At 38.2% G+C, this 27,606-nt stretch overlaps 1 protein-coding gene across 1 annotated transcript; it reads right to left on the reverse strand.

Moving 5' to 3' along the window:
- LOC129723873 (basic proline-rich protein-like) lies at window positions 1-26,897 on the reverse strand. The gene is made up of 4 exons (XM_055678345.1): window positions 26,615-26,897; window positions 3,487-3,712; window positions 1,360-3,423; window positions 1-1,304 (listed from the first exon to the last, which is right to left on the reverse strand). Exons 1-4 carry the CDS (start codon window positions 26,615-26,617, stop codon window positions 265-267), a joined length of 3,333 nt encoding a protein of 1,110 aa, XP_055534320.1. The 5' UTR covers window positions 26,618-26,897; the 3' UTR covers window positions 1-264.
- Window positions 26,898-27,606: the final 709 nt, after the last annotated feature.

The raw sequence follows: 27,606 nt of genomic DNA on the forward strand, positions 1-27,606 counted from the left end.
GAATGTTTATTGAAGCCTCCGTTGTTGGCGCTTGAAGATATTCTTTTTAATGGTTCATAACGGCGTCGAACTGTCTAACCACAACATATAACGAGTATTTTCCAGTTGCTTTGAATATAAATATGCTCTTTTTTACAATAATTATCGTTTTTGCGATTTTTTTTTCACAAACGCGTTAACTGTTGACTTGGTTTGCTTATATTGACTATAATACATATTCACAATAGAAACGAGAGTCAATAAATAGCTCTACTGACGGTGCAGTTAGTAATTAAATGGTTTACTGGGCTTATCATAATGGTATCCGTCTTTGTCTAGTATGACAGGGGGTGGTAACTGGCAGTTTGGACCTTGTCCACCATTTGTACAGCAGTAAGGTGGAACACCACCATTAGGACATCCAGCAGAAGTTGTTGGCCTCGTAGGCTGTGTAGGAATAACACAATTGGATCCTTGGCCTCCATTTGTGCAACAGTATGGAGGCACTCCTCCGTATGGGCATGTAGTTGTAGTAGGCCGTGGAGGCTGAGTAGGTACAACACAGTTAGGTCCTTGTCCTCCGTTAGTACAACAGTAGGGAGGAACTCCACCATTTGGACATCCGGCGGGAGTAGTTGGCCGTGGAGGCTGAGTAGGTACAATGCAGTTTGGTCCTTGGCCTCCGTTAGTACAACAGTAAGGAGGAACTCCACCGTATGGACACCCAGCGGGAGTTGTTGGCCTAGAGGGCTGGGTAGGAACAACGCAGTTTGGTCCTTGTCCCCCGTTAGTACAACAGTAAGGGGGAACTCCACCGTAGGGGCATGTCGGTGTCGTTGGACGTGGTGGAGTCGTTGGACGTGGTGGAGGCGTAGGTACTATACAGTTAGGTCCTTGGCCACCGTTTGTGCAACAGTACGGAGGTACTCCTCCGTAAGGACATGTGGGTGTAGTGGGTCGTGGAGGCTGAGTAGGTACAATGCAGTTTGGTCCTTGCCCTCCGTTAGTACAACAGTAAGGGGGAACTCCTCCGTATGGACACCCAGCGGGAGTTGTTGGTCTAGGAGGCTGGGTAGGAACAACGCAGTTCGGCCCTTGTCCGCCATTAGTACAACAGTAAGGAGGAACTCCACCGTAGGGGCATGTTGGTGTAGTTGGACGTGGTGGAGGCGTTGGTACAATGCAGTTAGGTCCTTGGCCACCGTTTGTGCAGCAATACGGAGGGGTTCCTCCATTGGGACAGCCTGATGGGGTCGTAGGCCTGGTAGGTGGTCGTGTCGGTCCTGGAGTTGGTGGTGGTGGACGCGGTGTTTGGCATGATGGTCCTATTAACATTGAGAAGGTTATTTTCTGAAATGTTCAGTTCATTTATATTCTTACCTACTCCACCATTTGGACATGGTGGTAGATATTCATTACTCTCAGTTGGTTTCGGAGGTGGTGGTCTCGTCGGCACTACACAGTTCGGACCTTGTCCTCCATTCGTGCAACAGTATGGAGGAAGACCTCCGAAGGGACATGGAGCAGGTGTACTAGGAGGGGGTCGAGTGGGTACAACACAGTTTGGACCTGACCCTCCGTTGGTACAACAATATGGCGGGACACCACCGAACGGACAAGGCGCAGGTGTAGTCGGTGGTCGTGGTGCAGGTTTCGTAGGTACCACACAGTTTGGACCTTGTCCGCCATTAGTGCAGCAATATGGTGGGATACCTCCATATGGACAAGGTGCAGGTGAAGTTGGTCGCGGTGTAGTTGGTCGCTGTGTGGGTCTTGTAGGGACTACACAATTCGGACCTTGTCCTCCATTGGTGCAACAATATGGCGGGACACCACCGAACGGGCAAGGCGCAGGTGTAGCCGGTGGACGTGGTGCAGGTTTCGTTGGGACTACACAATTCGGACCTTGACCTCCGTTGGTGCAGCAATATGGTGGGACACCTCCATATGGACAGGGTGCAGGCGAAGTTGGTCGCGGTGGAGTTGGCCGTGGTGGAGTTGGCCGTGGTGTGGGACTTGTAGGAACAACACAATTTGGTCCTTGACCTCCATTAGTGCAGCAGTATGGTGGGACACCTCCGAATGGGCAAGGTGCAGGTGTAGTCGGTGGACGTGGTGCAGGTTTCGTTGGGACTACACAAATCGGACCTTGACCTCCATTAGTGCAGCAATATGGGGGAACACCTCCATATGGACAAGGTGCAGGTGAAGTTGGTTGCTGTGTGGGTCTTGTAGGGACCACACAGTTTGGACCTTGCCCTCCATTAGTGCAACAGTATGGTGGGACACCTCCGAATGGGCATGGGGCAGGTGAGGTTGGCAGCAGTGTAGGCCTTGTAGGGACTACACAATTCGGACCTTGACCTCCGTTAGTGCAGCAATATGGAGGCACTCCTCCAGATGGGCAACGTGGTGGTTGAGTAGGCTTTGTCGCAGGCGGATACGGAGGTCGATTTGTTACACAATTTGGCCCCTGCCCTCCGTTGGTACATGGAGGGAGATATTCGTTTGCGTTACCTGTTGGTGGTGGTGGAGGAGGACGTGTTGGAGGCGGTGTCGGAGGAGCAGGAACGTAGCAGTTGGGCCCTGATCCACCGTTCGTACAACAATATGGCGGAACACCACCGAAAGGACAGGGTTTAGGTGTCGTCGGACCTGGAGGTGGTCGTGAAGGAACAACACAGTTTGGTCCTTGTCCTCCATTAGTACAGCAGTATGGTGGACTTCCACCGAACGGACAAGGTTTGGGGGTCGATGGCGGTGGAGGCCGAGTAGGAGGCGGAGATGGGGGTGCTGGTACTATGCAGTTAGGACCTTGACCCCCATTAGTGCAGCAATAAGGTGGGACTCCACCGTACGGACATGTTGGGGGTGGTGGTGGAGGCCGAGTAGGAGGCGGAGATGGTGGTGCCGGTACTACACAATTCGGACCTTGACCTCCATTTGTGCAGCAGTAGGGTGGGACTCCGCCGTATGGACATGTAGGGGGAGGTGGCGGTGGTGGCCGAGTAGGAGGCGGAGATGGTGGTGCCGGTACCACACAGTTAGGACCTTGACCTCCATTTGTGCAACAGTAGGGTGGGACTCCGCCGTATGGACATGTAGGGGGAGGTGGCGGTGGTGGCCGAGTTGGAGGCGGAGACGGTGGTGCCGGTACCACACAGTTAGGACCTTGACCTCCATTTGTGCAGCAGTAAGGTGGGACTCCGCCGTACGGACATGTTGGAGGTGGTGGTGGGGGCCGAGTAGGAGGCGGAGATGGTGGTGCTGGTACCACACAGTTAGGACCTTGACCTCCATTTGTGCAGCAGTAGGGTGGGACTCCGCCATATGGACATGTAGGGGGAGGTGGCGGTGGTGGCCGAGTAGGAGGCGGAGAAGGTGGTGCTGGGACTATACAGTTAGGACCTTGACCCCCATTTGTGCAGCAATAAGGTGGTACACCTGAAATGAATTATGAATTTGTTTATATATGAATTAAGTTGGGATTTCTAAATATATCTTGACCTCCTGCTGGACAGGGCTTTGACACTTCACAGTTTGGTCCTTTTCCGCCGTTGGTGCAGCAGTACGGAGGGTCGCCTCCAAACGGACAAGGTCTTGACGTAGATGGCGGCGATGGTGGCGGGAAAGGAATAACTGGTCGCGGATAGTCGTAACCGTTTGGACCGAGTCGAGTGGTGATTTCCGCTCGACAGAGCGTTGCTAGCACTGTGTAGAGCACTAGCAGCCGCTGTAATAAAGAGTTGAAAAAAAAAAACGAGAGATATCAATTCAATTCAATGATTTATCGGGTGAGATTGATGATGGATTCTTTTTTCTTTTCGTTTGGTATATTTTCTATTCAACATTCAGAGTATGACTTAATTTAAAATCGAAATGATTAACACCACCACCAATAAGACCACAAAGAAACATGCGAAAAAGTTACACTCCCTATAACCTTGATTAAGGGGTTATATACCTTTTTAATTTTCAAAAAACCGAAAAAAATTTTATTGCATTATCTTCAAATACAACATCCTGAAAACATTTTCACAAATTTTCATAAAGATTTGAGCAAAAGGAAGAAAGTTCGAGCGATTTGCAGCGCGCCTCGCCACGGCCACATAAGCTAAACTTGAAGCTTTGCACGCGATTATCTCGGAGTAGTGTTTTCCGAGAAATTACTTTGACGTGATCCTGATTGCGGGAAAACTACTGAACTGATTTCCTTCATCTTTTTTTTTAAATTTTCGTTATAAAATTCGCCGGTCCTTGAAAGATCGCTTTTTGAAACATGCAGTTACATTTTGCCGCAAAAAAATTTTAAACGCAATTTTTAGCGCTAAAAACGTGCATTTTTTGGGAAAAACGTTCCCGTTTGCACTGAAAACAAAATACTCATAAAAGCGATCGTTCAAGGACACGGCACACTTCTAAACTAATGAAATAATATGAGTTTTTTTATTTCGGTTGACCCGCTGAGTCTCTATCAGGATTACCGCAAGCCTCTGCAAAAAATAGCGATTCGGGGAAACGGCCATTACTCTAGTAATAATTGGTATATCTCAAAATCAAACGTATTTTTGTTGTTGTTGATAAACTGTACTTTCAGAAAAATACCACTTTGATGCAATGAAAATGGTGCTATGCACTTAAAAATAAATCCAAACTTCCACCATTTTTCTCGACCAAAAAGGTATACAACCCCTTAATTAGCCGTCGTTGAAATATTCAAATGATACATCTTATGGACCATACTGCTCGGAGTCTTATCGCGTGAGTTCGGTTCAAAAGTAAACATTCAAGGCACGATTTGCTCGAATATTTTTTCAACGATAGGGCTTTAGCCCGGTTCTGGCATTCCGATACTACAGTTACATCAAATAATCTATAGCAATTGTTGTAGTTACCTCTACAAAATATAACTTCCGCTCCTTTTCTGCAAGAAATTCCCATTTACAAAAAAATAACGAAACAAGAACGTCCTGCTCAGAACAATGATAACGCAAAGTTATTTGCTATCCTCTTGTTATTATTCCTGCGGTATTGTGACTGCTAGCTGCTACCAGACAAACAGAATATAAACATTCGAAGGTTAACTTTGTTTCTAATCGCTGACGGCCGGTGGCGTTACAAAACTGGTAGGGTAACGACCCCATAATTCGCCCACTTTATTCGAGTACCCAAAATTCGCCCACCTATTTTTTTTATTGTTCGCTATATAGTGTCAACTCTTAGAACCGTGTTTAAACATAAAAAAGAAACAGCTGAGAATGAAAATAAATTATTATTTGGCATAATTCAATGACAAACCCCGTAAACAATTCGGTGATTAGTGGGTGGGCGAATTATGGGGTCAGGGCGAATTATGGGTCCCTTACCCTATAGTGGTGCTGCTGATAAAGTGTGCTAACAAATCCGAAACATGACATAATCGATTTCGGCAGCAGCAGGCTGTGCAGTGTCATCTTCTCATGACGGACGTGATTGCCATCCTGACATGACCAGCCGAACGGACCGAAGGAGGCGTAACTTGTTTTATAGTAAATTTATTTTATATAGCTTCGACATTTACTCAAGGTGTGTCTCTGTTTACTGCGTTAGTTAATATCTGCCTAGGTAAATTTTTTCAAGTGCAAACAGATTGATTGCTACCGGGTGGATTATAACCGCATTTTGTGTCTATTTTCTAAGTGTTTCGAGATGTTTACATTGAGCGCAAAAAATCGGTTTTGTTCGTAGATATATGAACAACGCGTGCGTGCAAATGGATAACATAAGTTATATTTATTTTCACATAAATTCTGCAGCGGCTTTTGTCAATGAATCGCGGATGGTAGATCAGTCCAAACAAAAGGTGGGTATGACTTGCAAAAATATGTAAATAGTACGGAAGGTTGAAGGACACTAATAAATTAGGCTCCGCGTGGCAGCCGCGCAATAGCCAGAAGTGGTGAGTTTATTCGGCGGAGGCAGGCCAATCTCAAATGCGCGTGAGAATTCATTTCGTAACGAAAGATTGTGTGCAGTTGACATTTCAAAATATGTGCTTGATATGCAAAATGAAAATTTATGACAAACAAATTTTGAATTTGTGTGCTTCAGTCATCTTTTTGGGAAAATAATAACGTTAAAAGTGGTGCATACATGTTTTGAAATGCATTTTTTTTAAGATTCATCGACAACAGTACGTTTTGAAGATCTTATTTTCGTTTTAATTTTGATAGTAAAAGAGAAAAAAAAAGTCGGAATATTGCTTTCTCTCACCACTCTTCGCTTGCGGGTAATGAGGCGGAAACGATACCTAGCACGAAGCGGATTCTGAAAGATTTACTCAGCTCTTCTTTAACTATTCGCGTATTGACCTTGATTAATTATGCAAAACAACCATGCGTCTGGTGCCTCTGATCAATATTGTTTATATCTGATGTAGGCATCTCTAAGCACGATCCTTTTCTTACTTGTAAAAGTAATGTTTCATGCATACAAAGCCAAAAATAAACTACAGATGTGCATGAAATTGTTGTAAACTTCTTGTTCTTAGGCTGATACAAATTTCGAATTCTTTTTATGTCCAAGGTTATCAAAGTTAGCAGAGGGGGTGGCAAAAAATAAATAACACCGAGACGAAAAAAAAGAAATATCTTTGATCAAAGTTTGTGTGCAAGTTATGACGTTTGTTTTTTTTTTAAATAGTTTATTTGACACGGCACGATACAATTTATGTTTAACTGAGCCAAGTACATTTTTTTTAAATTCTTAATTAGCAGGGAAAAGAGGGAGGCCTTTTCTTTATTCTCGCGGCCGACTACGAGCTAGTGGGGATTTAAGGTGAGAGGAGGGGAGTTACAATTTTGATTTTAACTATATTGAGTTATACGATTTATTTATTTGTACATGGCTAAGCAGTGATGTTCTATTTGAGCAGTTTGGACTGAGGTGTCTGCGTGAACATAAAGATGCCGAGTCTTCGTTTGAGTGTCTCCAGCTTAGTGTATCATCTTCTTTCAGCGTGTAGCGGGAATGGTAATCTAACAAATAGATAGAAGAGTTTCATATTTTAATACCAGCGTGTTTTATGAACACGTATAGCTGTGTCATGTACTGGAGATCACCGCTTCCCAGAATGTCTCTAACGGGTACGTTCGGTTGTTTTCCTCGGGCCCGAAGGGAATCTATAAGCTCAGACCTAACACCACAGTATTCGGTACACGACCAAACAACATGCTCGATGTCATGGTAGCCATCGCCACAAACGCAGTGATTACTGTCTACAAGCCCTATACGAAAGAGATGCGTGTTTAACGTATAGTGATTGGACATAAGTCTGGACATCACGCGAATGAAGCCCCGACCTACATCCAACCCCTTGAACCATGCTTTCGTCGATACCTTAGGAAAAATGGAATGTAGCCACCGTCCCAGTTCATCTGAGTTCCATGATGATTGCCAACTGTTGAGTGTTCTCTGACGCAAAATGCTATAAAATTCATCATAAGCAATTGGTCTTTCATAAATATCGCCGTCAATAGCACCCACCTTAGCTAAAGAGTCAGCCTTTTCGTTACCCGGAATCGAGCAATGAGAAGGGACCCACGCTAAGGTAACCCGGTAATTTTTATCTGTTAAAGCACTTAAAAACCGCCGTATTTTCCCCAGGAGATACGGGGTGTGCTTCACAGGCTTCATTGATCGCAGAGCCTCAATGGCACTGAGACTATCTGTGAAGATGAAGTAGTGGTCTATGGGTAGGGTTTCGATGATTCCAAGAGAGTACTGAATAGCAGCAAGTTCTGCGACGTACACGGAAGCAGGAGCATCGAGTTTGTAGGAGGCGGTAAAATTTTCGTGGAAAACACCGAAGCCAGTGGACTCATCTAGATTAGATCCGTCAGTGAAAAACCTTTTATCATAACTAACATGTTTAAACTTATTGGAAAAAATCTTATGGATCTCTTGGGGTCGCAATTGATCCGGGATACCAGAAATGTCTTGTTTCATGGTGGTGTCGAAGAATATAGCATTATTAGAAGTAGCTAAAAGTGCGGCATTGGAGGAATCGTATGAAGAAGGATTATGACGTTTGTAACTTGCACTCAAATAAATGTTGAAAAATAACAATTTATTATTATTATTATTATTTCGCTTGCCTTCCGACGACACTCTCGCTGTCACCTGACTTGTTTGTTGCTAAATTAAGCATTTATGCTGTCGGAAAACCAATGAAATGAACAAAACGGTTTGAGCTTTTTTTTCTTCCCCTTCCAATATTCAAGATTTTTGAAGGGGGGTGACATAAAATGAAAATAAAATTTGTAACGGCCTTATACAAACTGGCTTGAAATCCTTCAATTTTATTTCAGTCTAAAGACTAGCTTGCTTGGTATTTTACTATGTACTGTCTCTTTGTTGTGATTTTAATCAGTTCCATTTGTTTTATAGTTATGCCTCATCAAGTTTTAACTACCGAAAGGCTCATTTACACAAAAACTACCTATTGCGGGAGTGAAGAGTTTCACAAAGATTCTTCTCTCGAGATTTTAAAAAGGTCTTCTATCAGAGGTTAAGTCACTGCGCGCGTCACTCAATATGATGCTTCGTTGCCCCAGTAATTCGACGATACTCGAGCAAACCAATTTGGGTTCTCTGTACTCTGACACTTAAAACGAAACACTTGAACTTTTTCCAAAGTATCATTAATCATTCCCGGTTACCCAATCGTCGCGAAGCGTGATAATAGAAAAACAATTCATCGTGAAACAATGATGGCAAAAAATGTCTCTTACACCCGCCCGAAATCTCTTCTTCCTGGGCTGTAAAAGAAGCGTTAAAGGCAGTACCTACTTAGTGTATTAGAATCCGAAAGGTGAAGACGAACTGCTTATTCACGTTTTTTTTTCACCCGCCCCAACACCGATAGAGTTCGCAACATGGGCTGCAGCGATACCAGAATCGTGATTTTATTGCAGATGATTGCCTTACTGGGAGTTAACCCCAATATAGCATCCATGCGAACTGCTTGAGAAGGCAGCACTTCAGGTTACTTGAATGAAAGCAAAATTTTACGACTGTCAGATGGATTGCTGGCCAAAGTGAAGTAGCAGATGCATGACTGATTACGCTGATCAGTTACGTATAATTGGGTCCTAAAGTTTTAAACGGTTTTCTGATTTTTATATATCAGCTGAAAGAGTGCAGTTTTCTGAGCAAAACGTGATTTTTAAAAATTGTTCATCATTTTCCTTTGATTTTTAAATGAAGAATGAAAAACTGCTCGAAATGCCTTAAATGACAGTTCTCTCATAAACCGTACATGGGCGAAACGTCATCTAAGACCTTTCGAGCACTTTTTTTATTCCTCATTTACAAATCGAAGAAAAAACGGTAAACATTTTTCAAAAATCACGTTTTGCTCAGAAAACGCGGCTTTTTCAAATGATATATAAAAACTGGTATAGCTTTAGGACTCAATTGCTGTGATTACCAGTAGCAGAGGCTTGCTGAAACTTTTTGACATGTTATGAGGACTATTTAAAATTTTGAAATATTTTAATAAACTCCATGTGCTATTGGTGCCATTTGTTTCCCAATCGCAGCTGCGTAGAGACAAGACACACAGCATATATCAGCAGTTATTTTTCAACTGACCGTCTAAGAAAAAAATCACCTCAAACATCACGAGTGAAGTCTTTTTCAGTCGAGCATCCCCCAATCGACGCAGATGTGTTACGTAATGTGTAACCAAAAACCCAACATGAAAAACCACGCGCGCATTTACAGCTACAGAGTGCGGTGCAATCGTGTTCGGCACGGATAACGTCGGCTAATCTAGGCAACAAAAGAACCCAAACCGGGCTCGCCGGGCGGAAGGGTGAACGACGAATCTGAGCACGGCGATCTTCACTAGGAGAACTTGCAAGGGGGCCCGGCTGCGGCCTGGCTCAGTAACATTGTCTTCAGCCGGCCGGTTCGTGAGCCATAGGTTGAATGGTACCTAAGCAGGTGAGTGTGGGCGTTTTTTCTGTTTATCTTCATAGACGACTGGTCGCGAATACGTAAAGTGCCAGCTGTCGATGATTTTACGGACTGTTAACCGTGCGGCAGCCAAGACGGACATTTTTAATGGGAAAATAATCGAGAGCAGCAAAGTGCACCCGAAGAGAGTAACGTGAAAAGGCCAATTTTGCTGTGTGACAAGGTTGAGGTTAGCATGCATTTTTTGTAAGGATTCTCTATGGAAATGGGTAACAATAAATTTTTCATTGTCGATCTTGCCGAGTTGACGGCGAGATTCAACAGCATGCTGACCATACCTAAAAAGCTTGATGCGTAATTGCATAACAGCACATAACTGGACCCAGAATTGGTGTATCAATGCAACTCATATTTTCGAATGAGATTATTGGTGACATACACACTTAGAATTTACTGCTGAATCTCGGTAATTTATCGGTATCACCGAGTAGGTTTGCCATGTTTGAATCTGTATTTTCCTTTAAAAAAAAAACTGAACGTCTGTATCTGACACAAAAATATATGTATAAAACATGAAGAAAATATGTATGTGCAAGAGCTTAAATATTATTTAGCCAAGCAATATGAAATCCAACCGTGGAATGAACCAATATTGATAATTTTAGCTGGAAATTATAAAACTCTCTCTGCATGGAATCTGCAAATGAAAATTTTTCGTAGCGTTTATGGTGTTTAAATTTAAAATTTATTTTTCAGTTGAAACGTGAAAGTTATTAAAAGTATATTCAATTTGACCAAAATTGTATAGGGTATCGGCTCGTTATCGTCAGGTTTTACCTATTATCGTCCGGAAGTAAATGATGTGTTAGAGCGTTAATTACTTGCATGATGGTTCTTCATAATGCAGAGCAACTTCCTGCAAAAGATTAGTTATCTATGACTTCATTAACCCTCGGATGATGATAGGTAAAACCTGACGATAATAGAGTCGATACCCTATTAAAGTTTAAAATGTTTACACAAATAAATAGCTATTTTGTAAAATCTGTAACTATATACTTTTTGATGGAAATCTGTTGCTTCAACCCAAAAATCTTCAAAATACAAATAAATCTGTGTATCTGTATCTGTATTCGTTGAATTTTTTTTGTTCGTTACACGCAAAAGTTGGATGGTACGGAACCACATCAATATTGTGTTAAGTTAGCGCATCTCTTGTACAGTAGTTTTTTTAACGTTTTTTACGACATTTTTTCACGACGTTTTTTCACGACGTTTTTTCAAACAACGCGGTTTTTACACGGTTTTTTTTTGCCTCCTCGTATCAAACAGTTACAGTAAGTAACAGTTACGGTAACAGACTAAAGTAGGGTGTTTTTTTGCACAGTTACATTTTGACACGATTTTTTTTCGACGTTTTTTCCAAATAATGCGGTTTTTTTGCACGGTACGTAGGATCGTGTTAAAAAATACTTTACTGTACTATTTTGGAACCAGTACAACGGATGTGTGTTGTTCATAATACATTTGGTGCTCTAGCAAATGTTCAATGTATTGGATGCTCAAAAGCATTACATATATGATATATTAACCGTTGCTAGTATTGTCATGATGATTTGTACTGGTATTGGTAATATTTTTCAGAACGCCGCTGAAGCAATGCAAGCAGTAACCAATACTGATGATTTTGTTACTGAATAGGTTAATGCAAATATGAACTGATCGATTCACTATCATGAATCCGGTCATTCAAAAACATCATCGAATCATTAACAATTAAAAAAACAACAATTAAAATAATCAAAAGTTTCGTCTTCTCAAAAAAGCCTCCATGCAATATTTAAGCTTAATCGGACTTTTGGAACACGTGCCCCAAAGCGGCCAAAGTTTTACAAAAATATCGATGAAAAAAAGCACAAAAATTGTCGATATTGAAAATTTTTTTTGATGCCAAAAGTCTTAGAAATGCATGAAAAGTCGAGATTTAGTGTTGTCTCGAAAAAAAAAAAATTTTCGAAAAAGTCGAAAGCTGAAATTTTGAATGGAGGCTTTTTTCGAGATGACGAAGCTTTTCAGTGCTACTTCTAAGCGAAAATCAAAGGTCAAATTCTTCTCGTACAACTCATTGCCACCCTAATGCATAGGCAGCAGTGTCTGAAAAAACGCTTTATTCTGTTCATCAAAGCTCATAATGCACACTGTTTCAAAGCGGCAAAAATATGATCAAGATTTTTTTTTCAGCATAGTTGTTCCATTAAATATTCTCCATTGTATAGAAGTTGTTATTTTGTGATTAGTTCTCCTTAAGTAAGAAACGCATATTACTTTTCTTATTTTTGTACGTAAAAATCCATTTTTTCCACTTCAATTTGTCTTATTACTTTTATTATGTATAAAATAAAACCTGAACCCCCCCTCATATTAAAGATGTGTGTGTCTGTGTATAGTATCATGATTCAATCAATTTTTACATTTGCTCTTCAGTAGTGAAAATAGCGTCGAAGCAAGAGAAGCAATGCTTGAAAATTCTGCTCGTGCATCGCGAAAATCCGAACTATACGCACGTTAAGTTGGCAAAATTAATGAATGTGGTCAAATCAACCGTAACCAACGTACCAAAGTGTTTGGAGAAAGTCTGTTGAATGTCAGGAAGACAGTATCGGGGGGGAAATCGAAATTCGAATGCCAAAAAAAAAACAACGAAAAGAGTTTCACCCGGGTTTCCAACCTTTCTGTCCGAGATGTCGCATGCAAACTGGGAGTGACGGCTACAACTGTGAATCGAGCTAAAAAACGAGCTGGACTATCGATTAGCAAAAAGGTGGAGTATCCAAGCTGAAGATGCTGATGGATTTGATGAAAGGAGTTAAACTCCGGCAATTCGCTTTTGCGGAAAGGAAGCTTGGGTCAATATTCTTTCTTTATTCTTTACGAATTGAACTTGACAAAGAAAGATGACACCCTTTGTCGAAGATTCTATCTTACTATTTTGCGGAGTTCTTTTGAGAATGAATTAATTTTTTTCAATACAAGTCGGGCTCGATTATATATAGTAGTAAAATTTTTCTTATAATATCAAATATGACTTATCTAGAGCTAATATGTCACAAGAGAACATCCATAAAATACGTTCGATGGAAAATGAGGGAAGCTATCTGACAAAGCGTAGCAACCCATAAAGAAAATTTTGAAGATCCATACAAAGAAGGGAAGTCAAAATATATCTAGACTTTTTTGCAGCCTACTGCATATAACACGATGGCTTTTTCCTTTTACGGAAATTCTTGTATCGTCACAAAACAGAGATTTCTCACATCCTGGTGGTAAATCAGGAAGATCAGAAGAAAAAATATTATATAAGACTTGGCCCAAGATACTTCCTTGAGGTACACCAGCTCTTACAGGCAATCTATCAGATTTACTATTCAAAAAGATAACCTGAAGAGTGCGGTCTGTCAAGTCTTAGTATCATTTTTGTGATTTAAAGAGGAAAACGGAAATTTGACATTTTAGCTATCAAACCTTTATGCCAAACACTGTCGAATGCTTTTTCTATGTCTAGAAGAGCAGCTCCAGTTGAATAACCTTCAGATTTATTAGTACGAATCATATTAGCCACTCTAAGTAACTGATGAGTAGTGGAATGCCCATGGCGAAATCCAAACTGCTCATTTTCATTGATATGTGTCATCATTCTTTTAAGAATCATTCTTTCAAAAAGTTTGCTTATAGAAGAGAGTAAACTAATTGGACGATAACTTGATGCTTCGGCTGGATTTTCTTCAGATTTTGAAATTGGAGTGACTTTGGCATTTTTCCATTTTGAGGGAAAATATGCTAATTCAAAGCATCTGATAAAAATTCTCACCAAGAAATTTAAAGAGCTTTCCGGAAGTCTTTTGAGGAGGATATAAAAAATCCCATCATCTTCTGGTGCTTCCATGTTTTTAAAGTTCTTGATAATAGTCCGTATTTCATTCAAGTTTAATTCCAGTACCTCTTCAGGAAAAAAAATCTTGACTGGTGATCTGATCATACTTTTGTAATACTTTTTTTTTTTAAGGGGGGGATTTGTTAGTAGCTTAAGTATTTATGATAAATGTTAGTAAATAATGAGTATGTGTGTCCAATTACAAATGGTGACTTCTCAACACTGTGAGTAATTTGTAATTTTAGTTGTTAGGATTTGTTTGCTTTCGCAATTAGGACTTATCATTCGTAGGGATTTAAACCTACTTGTCAAGAAAGAAAAGTAAACTTACAACTAACTTAAATGCTAACTTTTTGGCTATAAAGAGAGCTTATCGTAGCAATTGAGGATTGCAACGATTTTCGTCGAAAATTGTTAATTATTTTATTTGACATAGCTTTTAATGGTTCAACATCAGTAAGTCTATGTAATTCGAGTGTACCAAACCAAGGAGGACGCTTCAAAATCATTTTCAGAATTTTATTCTGAATCCTTTGAAGCGTTTTCTTCCTTGTTGAACAGCAACTTGACCATATCGGTACAGTATAAAGCATTGCTGGTCTAAACATTTGTTTGTAAATCAAAAGTTTGTTCTTTAAACAAAGTTTAGAATTCCTGTTAATGAGAGGATATAAACATCTCGTATATTTGATGCACTTGGCTTGTATACTCTTAATGTGCTCTTTGAAAATAAGTTTTTTATCGTAAATTAGGCCCAAGTTCTTTACCCTATCAGACCAACTTAAAATAACCCCATTCATCTCGACAACGTGATTATTGTTTGGCTTGAGGAAAGAAGCCCTAGGCTTATGAGGAAAAATTATCATTTGAGTTTTAGAAGCATTGGGAGAGATTTTCCACTTTTGCAAGTGGAAAGAAAAAATATCTAAACTTTTCTGCAATCGACTGCATATGACACGAAGACTTTTTCCATTTGCGGAAATGCTTGTGTCATCGCAGAACAATGACTTTGTGCATCCTGGAGGCAAATCAGGAAGATCTGAAGTGAATATGTTGTACAGGACTGGACCCAAGACTGAACCTTGAGGCACACCTGTTCTGACAGGAAATCTATCAGCTTTTGAATTCTGATAGACAACCTGCAGAGTTCGATCAGTAAGATAATTTTTAAAAATTTTGATTAGGAAAATTGGAAAATTAAAAGTTTGCAATTTCGCAATCAAACCTTTATGCCAAACACTGTCGAATGCTTTTTCTATGTCTAAAAGAGCAGCTCCAGTGGAATAACCTTCAGATTTGTTAGCTCGTATCATATTAGTAACTCTGAGCAATTGATGAGTAGTGGAATGCCCATGGCGAAATCCAAGCTGTTCGTCTGCAAAAATTGAATTTTCGTTGATGTGTGACATCATTCTGTTAAGAATAATTCTCTCAAACAGTTTACTTGTTGAAGAAAGCAAACTAATTGGTCGGTAACTTGAAACCTCAGCTGAACTCTTATCCGGCTTTAAAATTGGAGTATTTTTTGCATTTTTCCATAATTTGGGCAAATATGTACTTTTGAAGCAGCAATTGAAATTTTTTTTCTAAAAATTCTATTGTGCTCTCAGGGAGATGTTTGATTAATATGTTAAAGCTTCCATCGTCACCAGGTGCTTTTATATTTTTGAAATTTTTAATAATTAATTTATTCTCATTCAAATTAGTTTCAATTATTTCTGCAGGTAAAAAAATCTGGGAAGAAATTAAATCAAATTGACGTGTGACTTCATTTTCAATTGGACTCACAAAATTCAAATTTGAGTTATGAACACTCTCAAACTGCTGAGCAAGTCTTTGGGCCTTTTGTTCATTGGATACAAGAAAACGTTTACCATCTTTTAAAACTGGAATAGGCTTTGAAGGTTTCTTAAGAATCTTCGACAGCTTCCAAAAAGGTTTTGAATATGATTTCAATTTTTCAACTTTAGTCTCAAAATTGTGATTTCTCAGAAGAGTAAACCTATGTTTAATCTCTTTCTGTAAATCTTTAAAAATAGTTTTAAAAACAGGGTCACGAGAACGTTGATATTGACGTCTGCGGACATTTTTCAAACGAATTAGAAGTTGAAGATTTTCGTCAATTATTGGTGAATCAAATTTCACTTGAGCCTTTGGAACAGAATAATTCCTGGCATCAACAATTGCACATTTTAATGATTCCAAAGCGGAATCAATATTCACTTCGTTTTGCAAATCAAGCTCATTATTGAAATTTCTCTCAATATGAGTTTTGTATCTTTCCCAATTAGCCTTGTTATAATTAAAAACAGAGCTCATAGGGTTTAAAACTGATTCATGTGATAAAGAAAAAGTTATTGGAAGATGGTCAGAAACAAAGTCAGCATGTGTGATCAAATCACTACATACATGACTTTGATCTGTTGGCACCAAATCAATTGTTGAAGGGTTTCTTACAGAAGAAAAGCATGTAGGACTATTCGGAGACAAAATAGAATGGTACCCTGAAGAACAATCATTGAATAAAATTTTGCCATTGGTATTACTTTGAGAATTATTCCATGAACGATGTTTAGCGTTAAAATCGCCGATTATGAAAAATTTCGAACGATTTCTGGTGAGTTTTTGTAAATCACCTTTAAAATAATTTTTGAGCTCGCGTGTGCATTGAAATGGTAAATATGCTGCGGCAATAAATAAAATCCCAAGTTCAGTTTGAACTTCAATTCCCAAAGTTTCAATAACTTTCGTCTCAAGATGGGGAAGAGCACGATGTTTGATTCGGCGATGAATAACAATTGCTACTCCACCGCCGGAACCCTGAATCCTATCATATCTATGAACCACGTGATTGGGATCATATTTTAATTTTATGTTAGGTTTCAAAAATGTTTCAGTAATAATTGCAATATGCACATTATTTACTGTTAAAAAATTAAAAAGCTCATTCTCATTGGCCTTCAATGAGCGAGCATACCAATTTAATATTTTAATTGTTTTATTTAAAATCATTGCTAAATTTTAAATTAGAAACAATTTTAATAGTAAAATTTGTGCCTATTTGAATGGCTTCAAACATTGATTTTGCCTGCAACATGGCGTTCATAAGATCGAACATTGCCTGTTGCAAAAAAGAAAGTTTACCTGCCGTAATAGGCCCCAGGCAGTTGACATTAGAAAAAATATTTTCGGCAGCAAGCGAGTAATAGGTGTACAATTATTTTCTAGCGTGTTTTGCTTACCCATATTAACGGTCATTTTCTACCAACACTAGGCGGTATAATGTTCGAACTACCTGTAACCTGTGCATAAGTTAAACGGGTATGCAAAGGAATAGGTAAACTATGCGTCACTGGTACGCTTGGAGAATTTTGTTTTGAAGTTGGTTTTAATTGAGAAATTTAATTTTGTTTACCTTGCCTTGCCTTAACAATTGCTAAACGGACTGGGCATTGATAAAAATTTGACATATGGTTGCCGTTACAATTCGCACAGCGAAAATTTTTACTTTCTTTCACAGGACATGTGTCCTTTTTGTGAGCAGAGGCTCCACAATTAAGACATTTTTGGTCCATGTTACAGAATTTGGAACCATGGCCATAACGTTGGCAAGTACGGCATTGGGTGATATGCTTTTCACCTCCGCCATACTTCCTATAAATTTCCCACTTTACACGCACATTATACAAAGCATGTGCTTTTTCAAAAAATTTTAAGGTGTTAACCTCATTGCGGTTAAAATGAATTAAATAATTAACAAGGGAAATTCCAGTTCTCTGACTGTTATCGCCTCGTGATTTTTGTTTCATTAGAATTACTTGGGTAGGGGCTATGCCAAGTAATTCTGTTAAAGTAAGTTTGATCTCATCAACGGTTTGATCGTTGGTGAGACCCTTCAAGACAACCTTGAACGGCTTGGCGTTCTTGGTGTCATATGTAAAAAATTTATACATCTTTTCAGTTAAATACTGAATAAGACGATTACGACCCTTTATAGAGTCGGCTAATAAGCATCATTTGCCTCTACGACCAATTTGATAGGTAACTTTAACGTCAGAAACAAACGTTGAAAGTTCCTTTTTGAAAATATTGAATTCAGAAGAAATAGTTACCACAATAGGTGGAACTTTTTCCTTTTTAAAAGAATTGACATTTTGTATAGTTTCATGACTCATAACTTCCATTTCACCAGCTTCTTGCTCAGGCAAAATATCAAAAGGATTCTCACTACAGACACTCGAAGTGTCAGAAAGAGATGCCTCTCTTTTCCTTCCCGCAGCGATGCGTGGTTCCTTTTTTCGTCCAGCCATTTCAGGTGATACGAAAAAAGTTAAAACAAATGTTAAATTCAAAAGTAGGTAGTCTTGTGAAAGACTGATGGGAAATAACTTTCAGGTAGTCTTTAAAAGACACACTGACAAAACACAAACTTTGAAGCTATAGGCAGTCAAAGACCAGTCCACAAGCAACCGAAAAAACGTCTGATCTGTAGGACAGTTCAAGACGCACTCCTTTTGTAATACTTCATTTACAATAGGACTCATTATGTTCAAATTGAAATTATGAACACTCTCGAACTGATGAGCAAGTTTTTGAGCTTTTTGTTCATTCGTAAGAAATATTTGGTCACCATCTTTGAGGACTGGAATGGGCTATGAAGGTTTCTTAAGAACCTTCAAAAGCTTCCAGATAGTTTGGAATATGGTTTTAGTTGCTCAACTTCTCTCATGAAGTTTCATTTCGCAAGAAAGTGAATCTATATTTGATTTCCGTTTGTAAATCTTTAAAAAACACTTTCAAAGCAGGATCACGAGTTCTTTGATATCGACGTCTCCGTATGTTTTCCAAACGTATAAGAATTTTAAGCTCGTTGCCAATAATAGGTGTATTGAATTTCACTCTAGCCTTAGGAACTGATAAGTTTCAGGCATTGAATATTAAACTGCAAAAATCATCCAATGCTCCGTCAATGTCAGCACAGTTTTGTACAACAATATCACAATTCAAGCTTTATTCGATCGTGATACGATATTGATCCCAATTGGCCTTGTGATAATTAAACACAGACCTAGTGGAATTTAAAACAGTTTCACGGGATATGGAAAAAGTTATAGGAAGATGATCAGAATCAAAATCAGCATGAGTAAACAAATCACTGCATGAATGACTTTGATTTGTTAATACTAAATCAATTGTGGATGGATTTCTAACAGAAGAAAAACATGTAGGAGCTGTTAGAACAGAAAAACATGTAGGATTTGGAAATAAAACTGAATAAAATCCAGCCGAGCAATCGTTGAACAATATTTTTCCATTGGAATTGCTTTGTGCATTATTCCACGATCGATGTTTTGCATTAAAATCACCGATGATAAATACCTTAGATTCTTTTCTCGTGCTCGCCAGTGCATTGAAAAAGTAAATACACTGCGGCTATAAATAAAATACCAATATCTGTTTCGATTTCAATTCCCAAACTTTCAATAACCTTCGTTTCAAGATGGGGCATAACACGATGTTTTATTCGCCGGTGGATAACTATTGCAACTCCACCTCCGGCAACATCAATTCTATCATACCTGTGAACTATATAGTTGGGGTTTCTTTTTAGTTTAATGTTAGGCTTCAAAAGCGTTTCAGTCACAACGGCAATATGCACATCATGGACTGTTAAAAAATTTAAGAAAATCATCTTCTTTCGCTTTTAAAGAGCGAGCATTCCAATTTAGAAAATTTACTGCAGTAGTACTACCTAAATCAATACTGGCTGACTTTTCAGCACCAAACACGAAAGGACACTAGTATATGAAATGCCTGGTGTTGCCTGAGCTGGATTAGTTATTTTTAATTTGTTGTTTTCTAAATTTGAATTACTACCTACAGACACACTAGCTACAGGAAATGCTGGTGATGCCTGAACAGTATTGAAAGTCTTTTGATTACCCACATTAATATTATTGACATCAGGTTGTTCTGAATGCCTACGCTGTCTAGAGGAAATAATTTTTGTCCTAACAAAAAGGAATTCAAATCAAAGGAATTTGATTTGTTTTTACCCCCACGATTTACACATTTGAAATTTCCAGTGGCCTCTTTCACAGGGCAGATGTCTTTTGTGTGAGAAGAGTCACCACAAATCGTGCATTTTGTTGTCATATGACAGTTACGAGTACCATGTCCATAGGCCTGACAATTCCGGCATTGCGTGAGTTATGGATGCCTCCATGTCTCTTAAAGTTTTTCCACTTTATTCGCACGTTGAATAAAACACGTGCTTTTTCTAAAAATTTCTAAAAATTACTTACTTTGGTACGATCAAAATGTACCAAGTAATTTTCCTGGTGTATTCCTGAATTATTAATTTTTGCGTTTGATTTACGTTTCATCAAAATTACTTGGTTGGGGGAAAACCAAGTAATTCTGTCAAACAATCTTAAATTCATCAACAGTTTGCTCATTTGAAAGACCTTTCAAAACAGCCCTAAACGATCTCTCGTTTTTGGCATCATAGGTATAAAATTTGTATATCTTTTCAGTCAAATACTGTAATAGATGTTAAAGGCCTTCAGAAGACTCGGCCAAAATACGAATTTTACCTCGGCGGCCAATTTGAAAATTAACTTTAACATCAGAAAGAAATGATTAAAGTTCTGAACGACAAGCTTTAAAATTTGCAAGTATCACCACAATAGGTGGAATTTTAGCTTTCTTCATACCGGCATTTTGTTCAGAATGAGAAGCTTCAAATGCTTGATCCCCTAGCCGCTTGATCCCCTTCGTAGCCGCATAAAAGCGAGCTTTTTTGGATCGTCCTTGCATTTAAGGACAAAATTCACTTCACTTTCACTTTACACAAATTTTGCCAACTCAAATATACACATTAATCACTCGTTAAACGTTAATAACAAATTCAATACTTTGCGATTCAACAGATACTCTTTAAAAAAGATTACCTTTTGAAAGCGGAAAATTTCCAGTATCTCTCGGTAGTCTGAAGCCTGTATCAGACTAACTGTTGCAGCGGTCAACCGCTACCGTTCCGTTCTTTTTCGACCAATCGGAACACAGCGGTCGACCGTCGCTTGTTGTTGTTGCAAAAAATAGAATCTTTCCATTTTTGCCGCCGACCGTTCCCGTTAAGACAAGCCGAGCTGTTGGTAAAATGCGACCGTTCTGCAAGGCAGTTCAAGTCGTACTGATTTGAACTCAGTTGTTAACGCGCATTCTGTCAACTCGGCAGTCTCGGTTCTATTGCATCGATATAATTGAATTCCAGTGAGAGCTAAATCATTTCAAATCACCTGGAAATACGCGAAAATTCAATCGACCATTTTTGATTTGAATGAAACTTTGCACACGTTTTTGCATTTAAACTGAGCATTTTTCACAGGTGGAGAGATTTTTTAAACCCATGAATTACATTCTAAAAGAGCGTATGCCTTTTGGCATAGGTTTTATTCGAAGCATTGTGGCCCAGAAACCGTTGGTTGTATAGAAAAACTGTCCGAGAATGAGTTGTAGCGAATCGAAAATGCATCATAAAAATATACACTGTACAAAAAAAATTTTTTTGACCAAAAAAATTAAAAATAAACATTAAATTTTAATTTAAAGGAAAAACGAGTTGATTTTTTTTTATTTATTTTTAAAGAAACTTGACATTAATACGCAACTTTTTAAAAAAAGTCCAGGATGGAGAAATGAAAAATAATTTAAGGTGAAACGGGACGTGGTCGCGATCAACTCGAATTTTGCAATTTAACTTTTTCTTTATTTATGAAGACTACGTACATGAAACTTTGATTAATTGTTTTCACAACTGTTGCATGCCTTAAGTAGCAATTTGAATGCTGTTCATTTAGTGGAAGCCGAATTTTTTACGGTCAAAATACAGAAGTAAAAAGAACTCTAACCTCAAAATTGTATAGGAAAAGGCCACAATCCCGTTTCACCTTAAATGCGTGCAATTCATGCAGTGCACGATGTAACCAACGATGCAGGCGATGATGTGACGCGATGAGTTTTGTTTTTAGATCGAATTTATGCTTTTTAAGGACAATGCAATAAACTGTTGTATCAGACGCGGCGCGAATTTCATCGCAATTCGATTTTTATGCAATTGTTGTTATGCAGGATTCAAACTCAAATCTAACTCAAGTGTAATGCACTGTTAGTAGGGTTTCGTGCAAACCGAAAATAAATGTGCAAGCAAGTTTTAAAACCAGAGTAGGCAGTGTGACTTTGCACTCGTATCCAAGTGAGTGCAAAGTCACACTGCCTACTCTGTTGAATTCTATTTATTTGCGTTCTTAACTTATACAATCGAGTCCGACCTGTATAACTTTTTGTACTAATTTCCAACAATTTTTCATTGTTTTACAATATTGTTTGCTATAATGAAACACACAATTTCACTGAACAAAGTTCAATTTTATCGCTAATATTTTTTTAGTTCATGAATATTTTTATTTTAACAATACACCAATTTACTAACAGATATCTACCCAGAGAGACGAATGCTTATGTCTAGATTGAACGATGTTTGACTTACTCTTTAATATAGAAAAGTTTTAATCTGCAGGTATTTGCGGATTTTGTAGATATCTCTTAGTAAACTAGTGCATGAAATACATTTAAAACTAAAAAGTCGGTAAATCACAGCAGCCTCAGCTCTTATTAGCTCTCAAAATTTATACTTATATCGATCCGCAACATCTAACAGATGTATCTCAGGGTCTCCCTTTCCTACTAAAATTTCCTATCTCATTTAACATTTATGAGAGCACGTAGAGTTCTCTGCGGTTCTCTTAATTAAATGTTGGACTAACATTCCTTTTCCGTTCCCCAACAGTTGCAAGGGCGTGGCCAGGGCGGTAACAGTTCTCTGGAGACATCTTACCTTTGTTTAGTAACATTTAATTAGATCCCAAATTTCATGTTGCTGCTCAGGAACGAAGGTGATTTGTTCTTGTAAACAGAATACTGTTGCTAGCACCAACTACGAAGTTGTGCAGCTGTTTATGCTATGCTATGCTAAGCTATTTTTTTTTGAAAACTAGTACATTATTCGAAAAAAATAATCCATAAATAAAGAAATATAAGAGATAAGAAAGTTAAATTTGTTTCTCACTTTCAAGTAAACAGAGAATAATTAATGGAATAACTTTGAAGACAAAATATTTTTTGTGGATCGACATAATTTCGATCATGCTTTACTGTTCTGGAAACAGAGTACAATGGCAAGCTGCCACTGTTGCAGAGAAATAAAATTTATCACATTACTAAGAGTCATAAATTCCAGAAAAAAATATAATAAGCAGAATAATTTGTGGAGTTCTTTAGAGTTATAAGTCAGAAATTAAAAAAAAGGTTTATTTATAATAAACAATTATATTGGGTAAAGTATTGTGTTTAATAAAAAATAAGAGCGCATTGATGTCAGAAAAAAGTAATTGAAGAGGTGGAAGTCGAAAACCTAGAGGCTGAGAAACGTTTTATCGCTTCATTTTGCTAGATTAATTTCCATAATTTAGATTTACGGATCTGCGATGAAAAAAAGCAAGTTCATAAGGTTTGATTCATTTAAAATCCGAAATCATTATGAATAATTTGAACTGTCTGAAATCTTTTGATAGCAGGCTGTTAAAAAAACCTGTTTCTTCCGATGGCAAAAATCACGTTGATCTGTTTTGTTTTGAAAAAGCTGTGAGAGCCGAGAAAATAAATCTGTTGTTGGACGCTCCACGTCAAAACTCTGGCGTGACCAGGTACTAAAAACGCGAAATTGCTTAAAGTCGACCGTACATGATGTGCTGAATGTTTCGTTTGCGCCAATAAGCCAGGAAGTTCTAGATTTGGCAAGGAATTTGCAGCTGTAGATGGAACCCTAAGGTTCTCGTTGCAAAACTCGAAAATTCATCAAAATTATAACGGAATATTTTTTTCTCAAAAGAATAACATATTATCTGCATTTTTTTTATAAACGTGTTTTTTTCTACCTTTGACCAATCTCGAGATACAACTGTTTATAAGATTTCGAATTCTACATTTATCAATTTTATATCGTATTATAGTCAAAATAAATAACAGCAAAAATCATTTTAATTTTCAAAAAATCTCATTCTAGGAAATTTAGCATTAATAAGAATAAAAAGAAATGTCTGGTAATTTAATTTGCCTCTGAATGAAAAAGTATTGAAAGTTCAAGGTCAAATTTCTCCGCATAGTTTCTACACATTTGACTAACTTTCTTAGCAATGACATTAAAATACATATAAACGGGCATAACAATCATACCATGTAGGCAGGGTGTCCCAAAAAAATCGATGTTGCAAAGTGAAGAAGAAGAGACTGAAATTTTTACTGGAAAGCAGGATTCATGACAAAAATTTACATAAAAAAGATCCTTGCATCTATCTCAATCTGATTAAAAAAATAAATATGCTATCTCATTCATTAATGGATCAATTGCCCATCATTCTACATTAAAGATGCATTTTTGAATATCCTAAAACTTCTCCGAACATACGTTATGGCTATAATCAACATTTGAATCACTAACGGCAAAATAAAACACTGTGCAATCGATACATTGAGCTTTAGTTTTCGTAAATATGCTTAATTTTCCATTACATTTCCATTACATGTAAAAATGCCTATAACTTAGCTCCCCGATAAGCTATCAAGGATCTTTTGATGAAACTTTTCGTCATGACACTCGCTTTCCAGTCAAAATGTCAGTTCTTGATTAAAGTTTTTTGTAGGTATGTGTTTTCAAGGGTTTTATCTGAAAATTATGGGAAAAAATCATTTTTTTGTGATGTTTAATGAGCTCTGTGGGTCAAATAACTGAATGCGATGCTGAACCAAACTTTGTAAAATATTCAAAATTAAACCTACAAGAATAAAAAAAAAAATATGGAAAAATGTGGGAATCGAACAGGGTTGCAAAAAGTGCAAAAGAGTGGTTTCGAGCAAAATCATTTCAAATCGCCTGGAATTACGCGAAAATTTAATCGACCATTTTTGATTAGAATGAAACTTTGCACACGTATTTGGCTTAGCAAACTGAGCATTTTTCACAGGTGGAGAATGAACGTATGGTTTTTGCTGGAGAACCATGGACAAATTAAGAAAAACATGTATTTTCCTAAATAATTATAATTTTTCGAGCTTACATTAAAAATAACTCGAAAACCGATGCCTTTAGAATGTTTACTACCAAGAGCTTTTTGATTCAAAATGACTCTCTGCATCTTTTAAAATCATCAGAATACAAATATTTTTAAAAATGTTTAAATTAGAATTTTTATAAAACAATTAATCTACCATAAAAAAATTATTTTTAATTTCTCCATCCTGGACTTTTTTTAAAAAATTGCGTATTAACGTAAAGTTTCTTTAAAAAAAAATAGAAAAATTCAACTCTTTTTTTTTTACTGAAATTTAATGTTTATTTTTAATTTTTTTTGGTCAAAAAAAATTTTTTTTGTACAGTGTATATTTTTTCAAGGTACATTTTTAATTCCCTACAACTCATTCTCAGACAGTTTTTCTATACAACCATGGTTTCTGGGCTACAATGCTTCGAATAAAACCTATGCCAAAAGGCATACCCCCTTTTAGAATGTAACTCATGGGTGTAAAAAATCTCTCCATCTGTAAAAAATGCTCAGTTTGCTAAGCCAAATACGTGTGCAATGTTTCATTCAAATCAAAAATGGTCGATATTCGACCATAGGTCATTTGGCGCAATGACCTTTGTAGCTTTGTTCGATTCGAAATGTTCTACAAAAATACTATAAATAACATGATCTTCTAATTTAGGGTTGAGCACCTTGACCTTTGCAACATCTTTTTTTTTGGGACAGCCTACTGCAGAACTTATAGCGGGAAAATGATACAAAATACTGCGGGTTAACAAAACAGTAGTTTAAAGTGCTGTTCATATTTCTTTCCTATTGAATCTACTTGAAAATATTTGCATAATATTTTAGCTGACATCGGCAATCGATTTTTAAAAACTAATTCAATGCAAAAATCCAGGGGTGATTAACATAAACCATTAAAATATTTATCAGCTACTAGAGTTTGAGTTTCCCTAAATCGTGAGTGAGTGTCAAAACAAATCATTAGAATCATTTGTCAATTCCCTAGACTTCACCGACTAAGTAATCAATTAAATTCTACTCAGTTCTCCATTACGTAATCATCCCACCAGCTGCAGTGATGAGAATTAAAGGGTCTCTCTACTTATCCTTTTGTTAGAAGTACTAGTATGCCATGACACACAATGTCCACATAACAATGGCTTCATCCGTAGACCCCCGCAAGCATGAAATCCGCATATATCATCAACGCGATAATGATCTCCATCACTGACGACGATGTCAAATGTCTACATCATAGTTTATCGTATGAACGCAAAAACTGTTGACTTCTACCAGGAGTTTATTCGGCACGTTTGGCTTATCCGCTTGTGTCCGACCATTATTTTGCAACTTCTCTGGCTTTTAAGTTTCGCAATGCACAATGCTTCACCATAGCTCAAATGTCACCAAAGTTCGTACGGATTGCGCACCATGCCTTCCATAATGAGTCGATTATTAACTGTCCGAAAAATTATATGGTCATGTTACGATGAAACACAATCAAAAATTTGTTTAACTTGTACCGCACTTGCTGCTTGCATCAGTGTTTCCATGAACTCACAGTGAAGAAAATAAAATTAATTGATCATCTCACCATCTTCAGAATTTCGCCTAGGATGTTACAATAGAAAAAAACACATGCGCCTAATTTTCTTCGCACTACCAACCACTGACAAAAATGTCTTTGCCTATTTGATGAACTTTTTCACCCGCAGTAACGTTCCTTCAGCGCGGTATATTATTTGTTTGTACAAACAACAAAGGAAATTTTCCGCAACAGGTAATTAATCACACGCGCCCGCTAATGAACTCCAATGAGCACCACTTGATCTGATCGCATTCAATGGCCGGCTGACGACAGACTCGCAGCTCACCCCTTGCGGGATGGTATATTTATATGATTTCGGGTCAACCCCACAGATGGTGCACCATTCAGGCACAGGATCTTCTACAACAGCAGACGCTTCTTCGGCCGGTGTTGCTGATGTCGTTTGGGGTTGACATAACCGACGAACCCCGAAAGCTTTCAGGTGAGAAGCGATAACATCGCTTCTCGGAGAGCGTGATCGTTCTCACCCTCCGGAGGGTGGTACGATCAGTTTGATTTCAGAATAAAATTGTTTTCGCGAGAGAGAGCTTCAGTTCTTACTTCGGCTTCGTCGTCGTCGTGTGCCGGGGGACATTCGATCGTCGTCGGGTTCTTCCTCTGCGAGAGTTGTTGCATGATGCAGCGCCAGGTAGTTTGTTCAGTCGGTAGGCGGATACGCTGCGCCATGTGGACAGCTCATGAGTAAGTTCCGTTTGGCGGACAGAGGATGTGAGTTGTTGGATGCACATTGTTGGGTTCGGGTTTCGTTTTTGCTTGCGGCTGATAAAAGTTCAATGGATGGCTATTTCCTTGATGTATATTTTGTGAATGAAAATTATGCATAAAGGTTATCTCGTTTGTGCGCACTCTTGAACGAAACCAAACTTTGAATAACAGCGTTGAATTTAACCGATGAAAAAGTGATATGGATTGAGTATAAAAAGGTAATGAATGCTGTTTGATGACTCGTCGTGGTTTCCCTAGGACGGTTATTCCAT

Source organism: Wyeomyia smithii, chromosome 2 (assembly GCF_029784165.1).
Source record: "Wyeomyia smithii strain HCP4-BCI-WySm-NY-G18 chromosome 2, ASM2978416v1, whole genome shotgun sequence".
NCBI classification, from domain to species: Eukaryota; Metazoa; Arthropoda; class Insecta; order Diptera; family Culicidae; genus Wyeomyia; species Wyeomyia smithii.

Coding starts and splice junctions, on each gene's coding strand:
- LOC129723873 (XM_055678345.1), bottom strand. Junction 3,424..3,486: donor AAAGCCCTGTCCAGCAGGAG/GTCAAGATATAT, acceptor AATTCATTTCAG/GTGTACCACCTTATTGCTGC. Junction 1,305..1,359: donor ATGTCCAAATGGTGGAGTAG/GTAAGAATATAA, acceptor CAATGTTAATAG/GACCATCATGCCAAACACCG.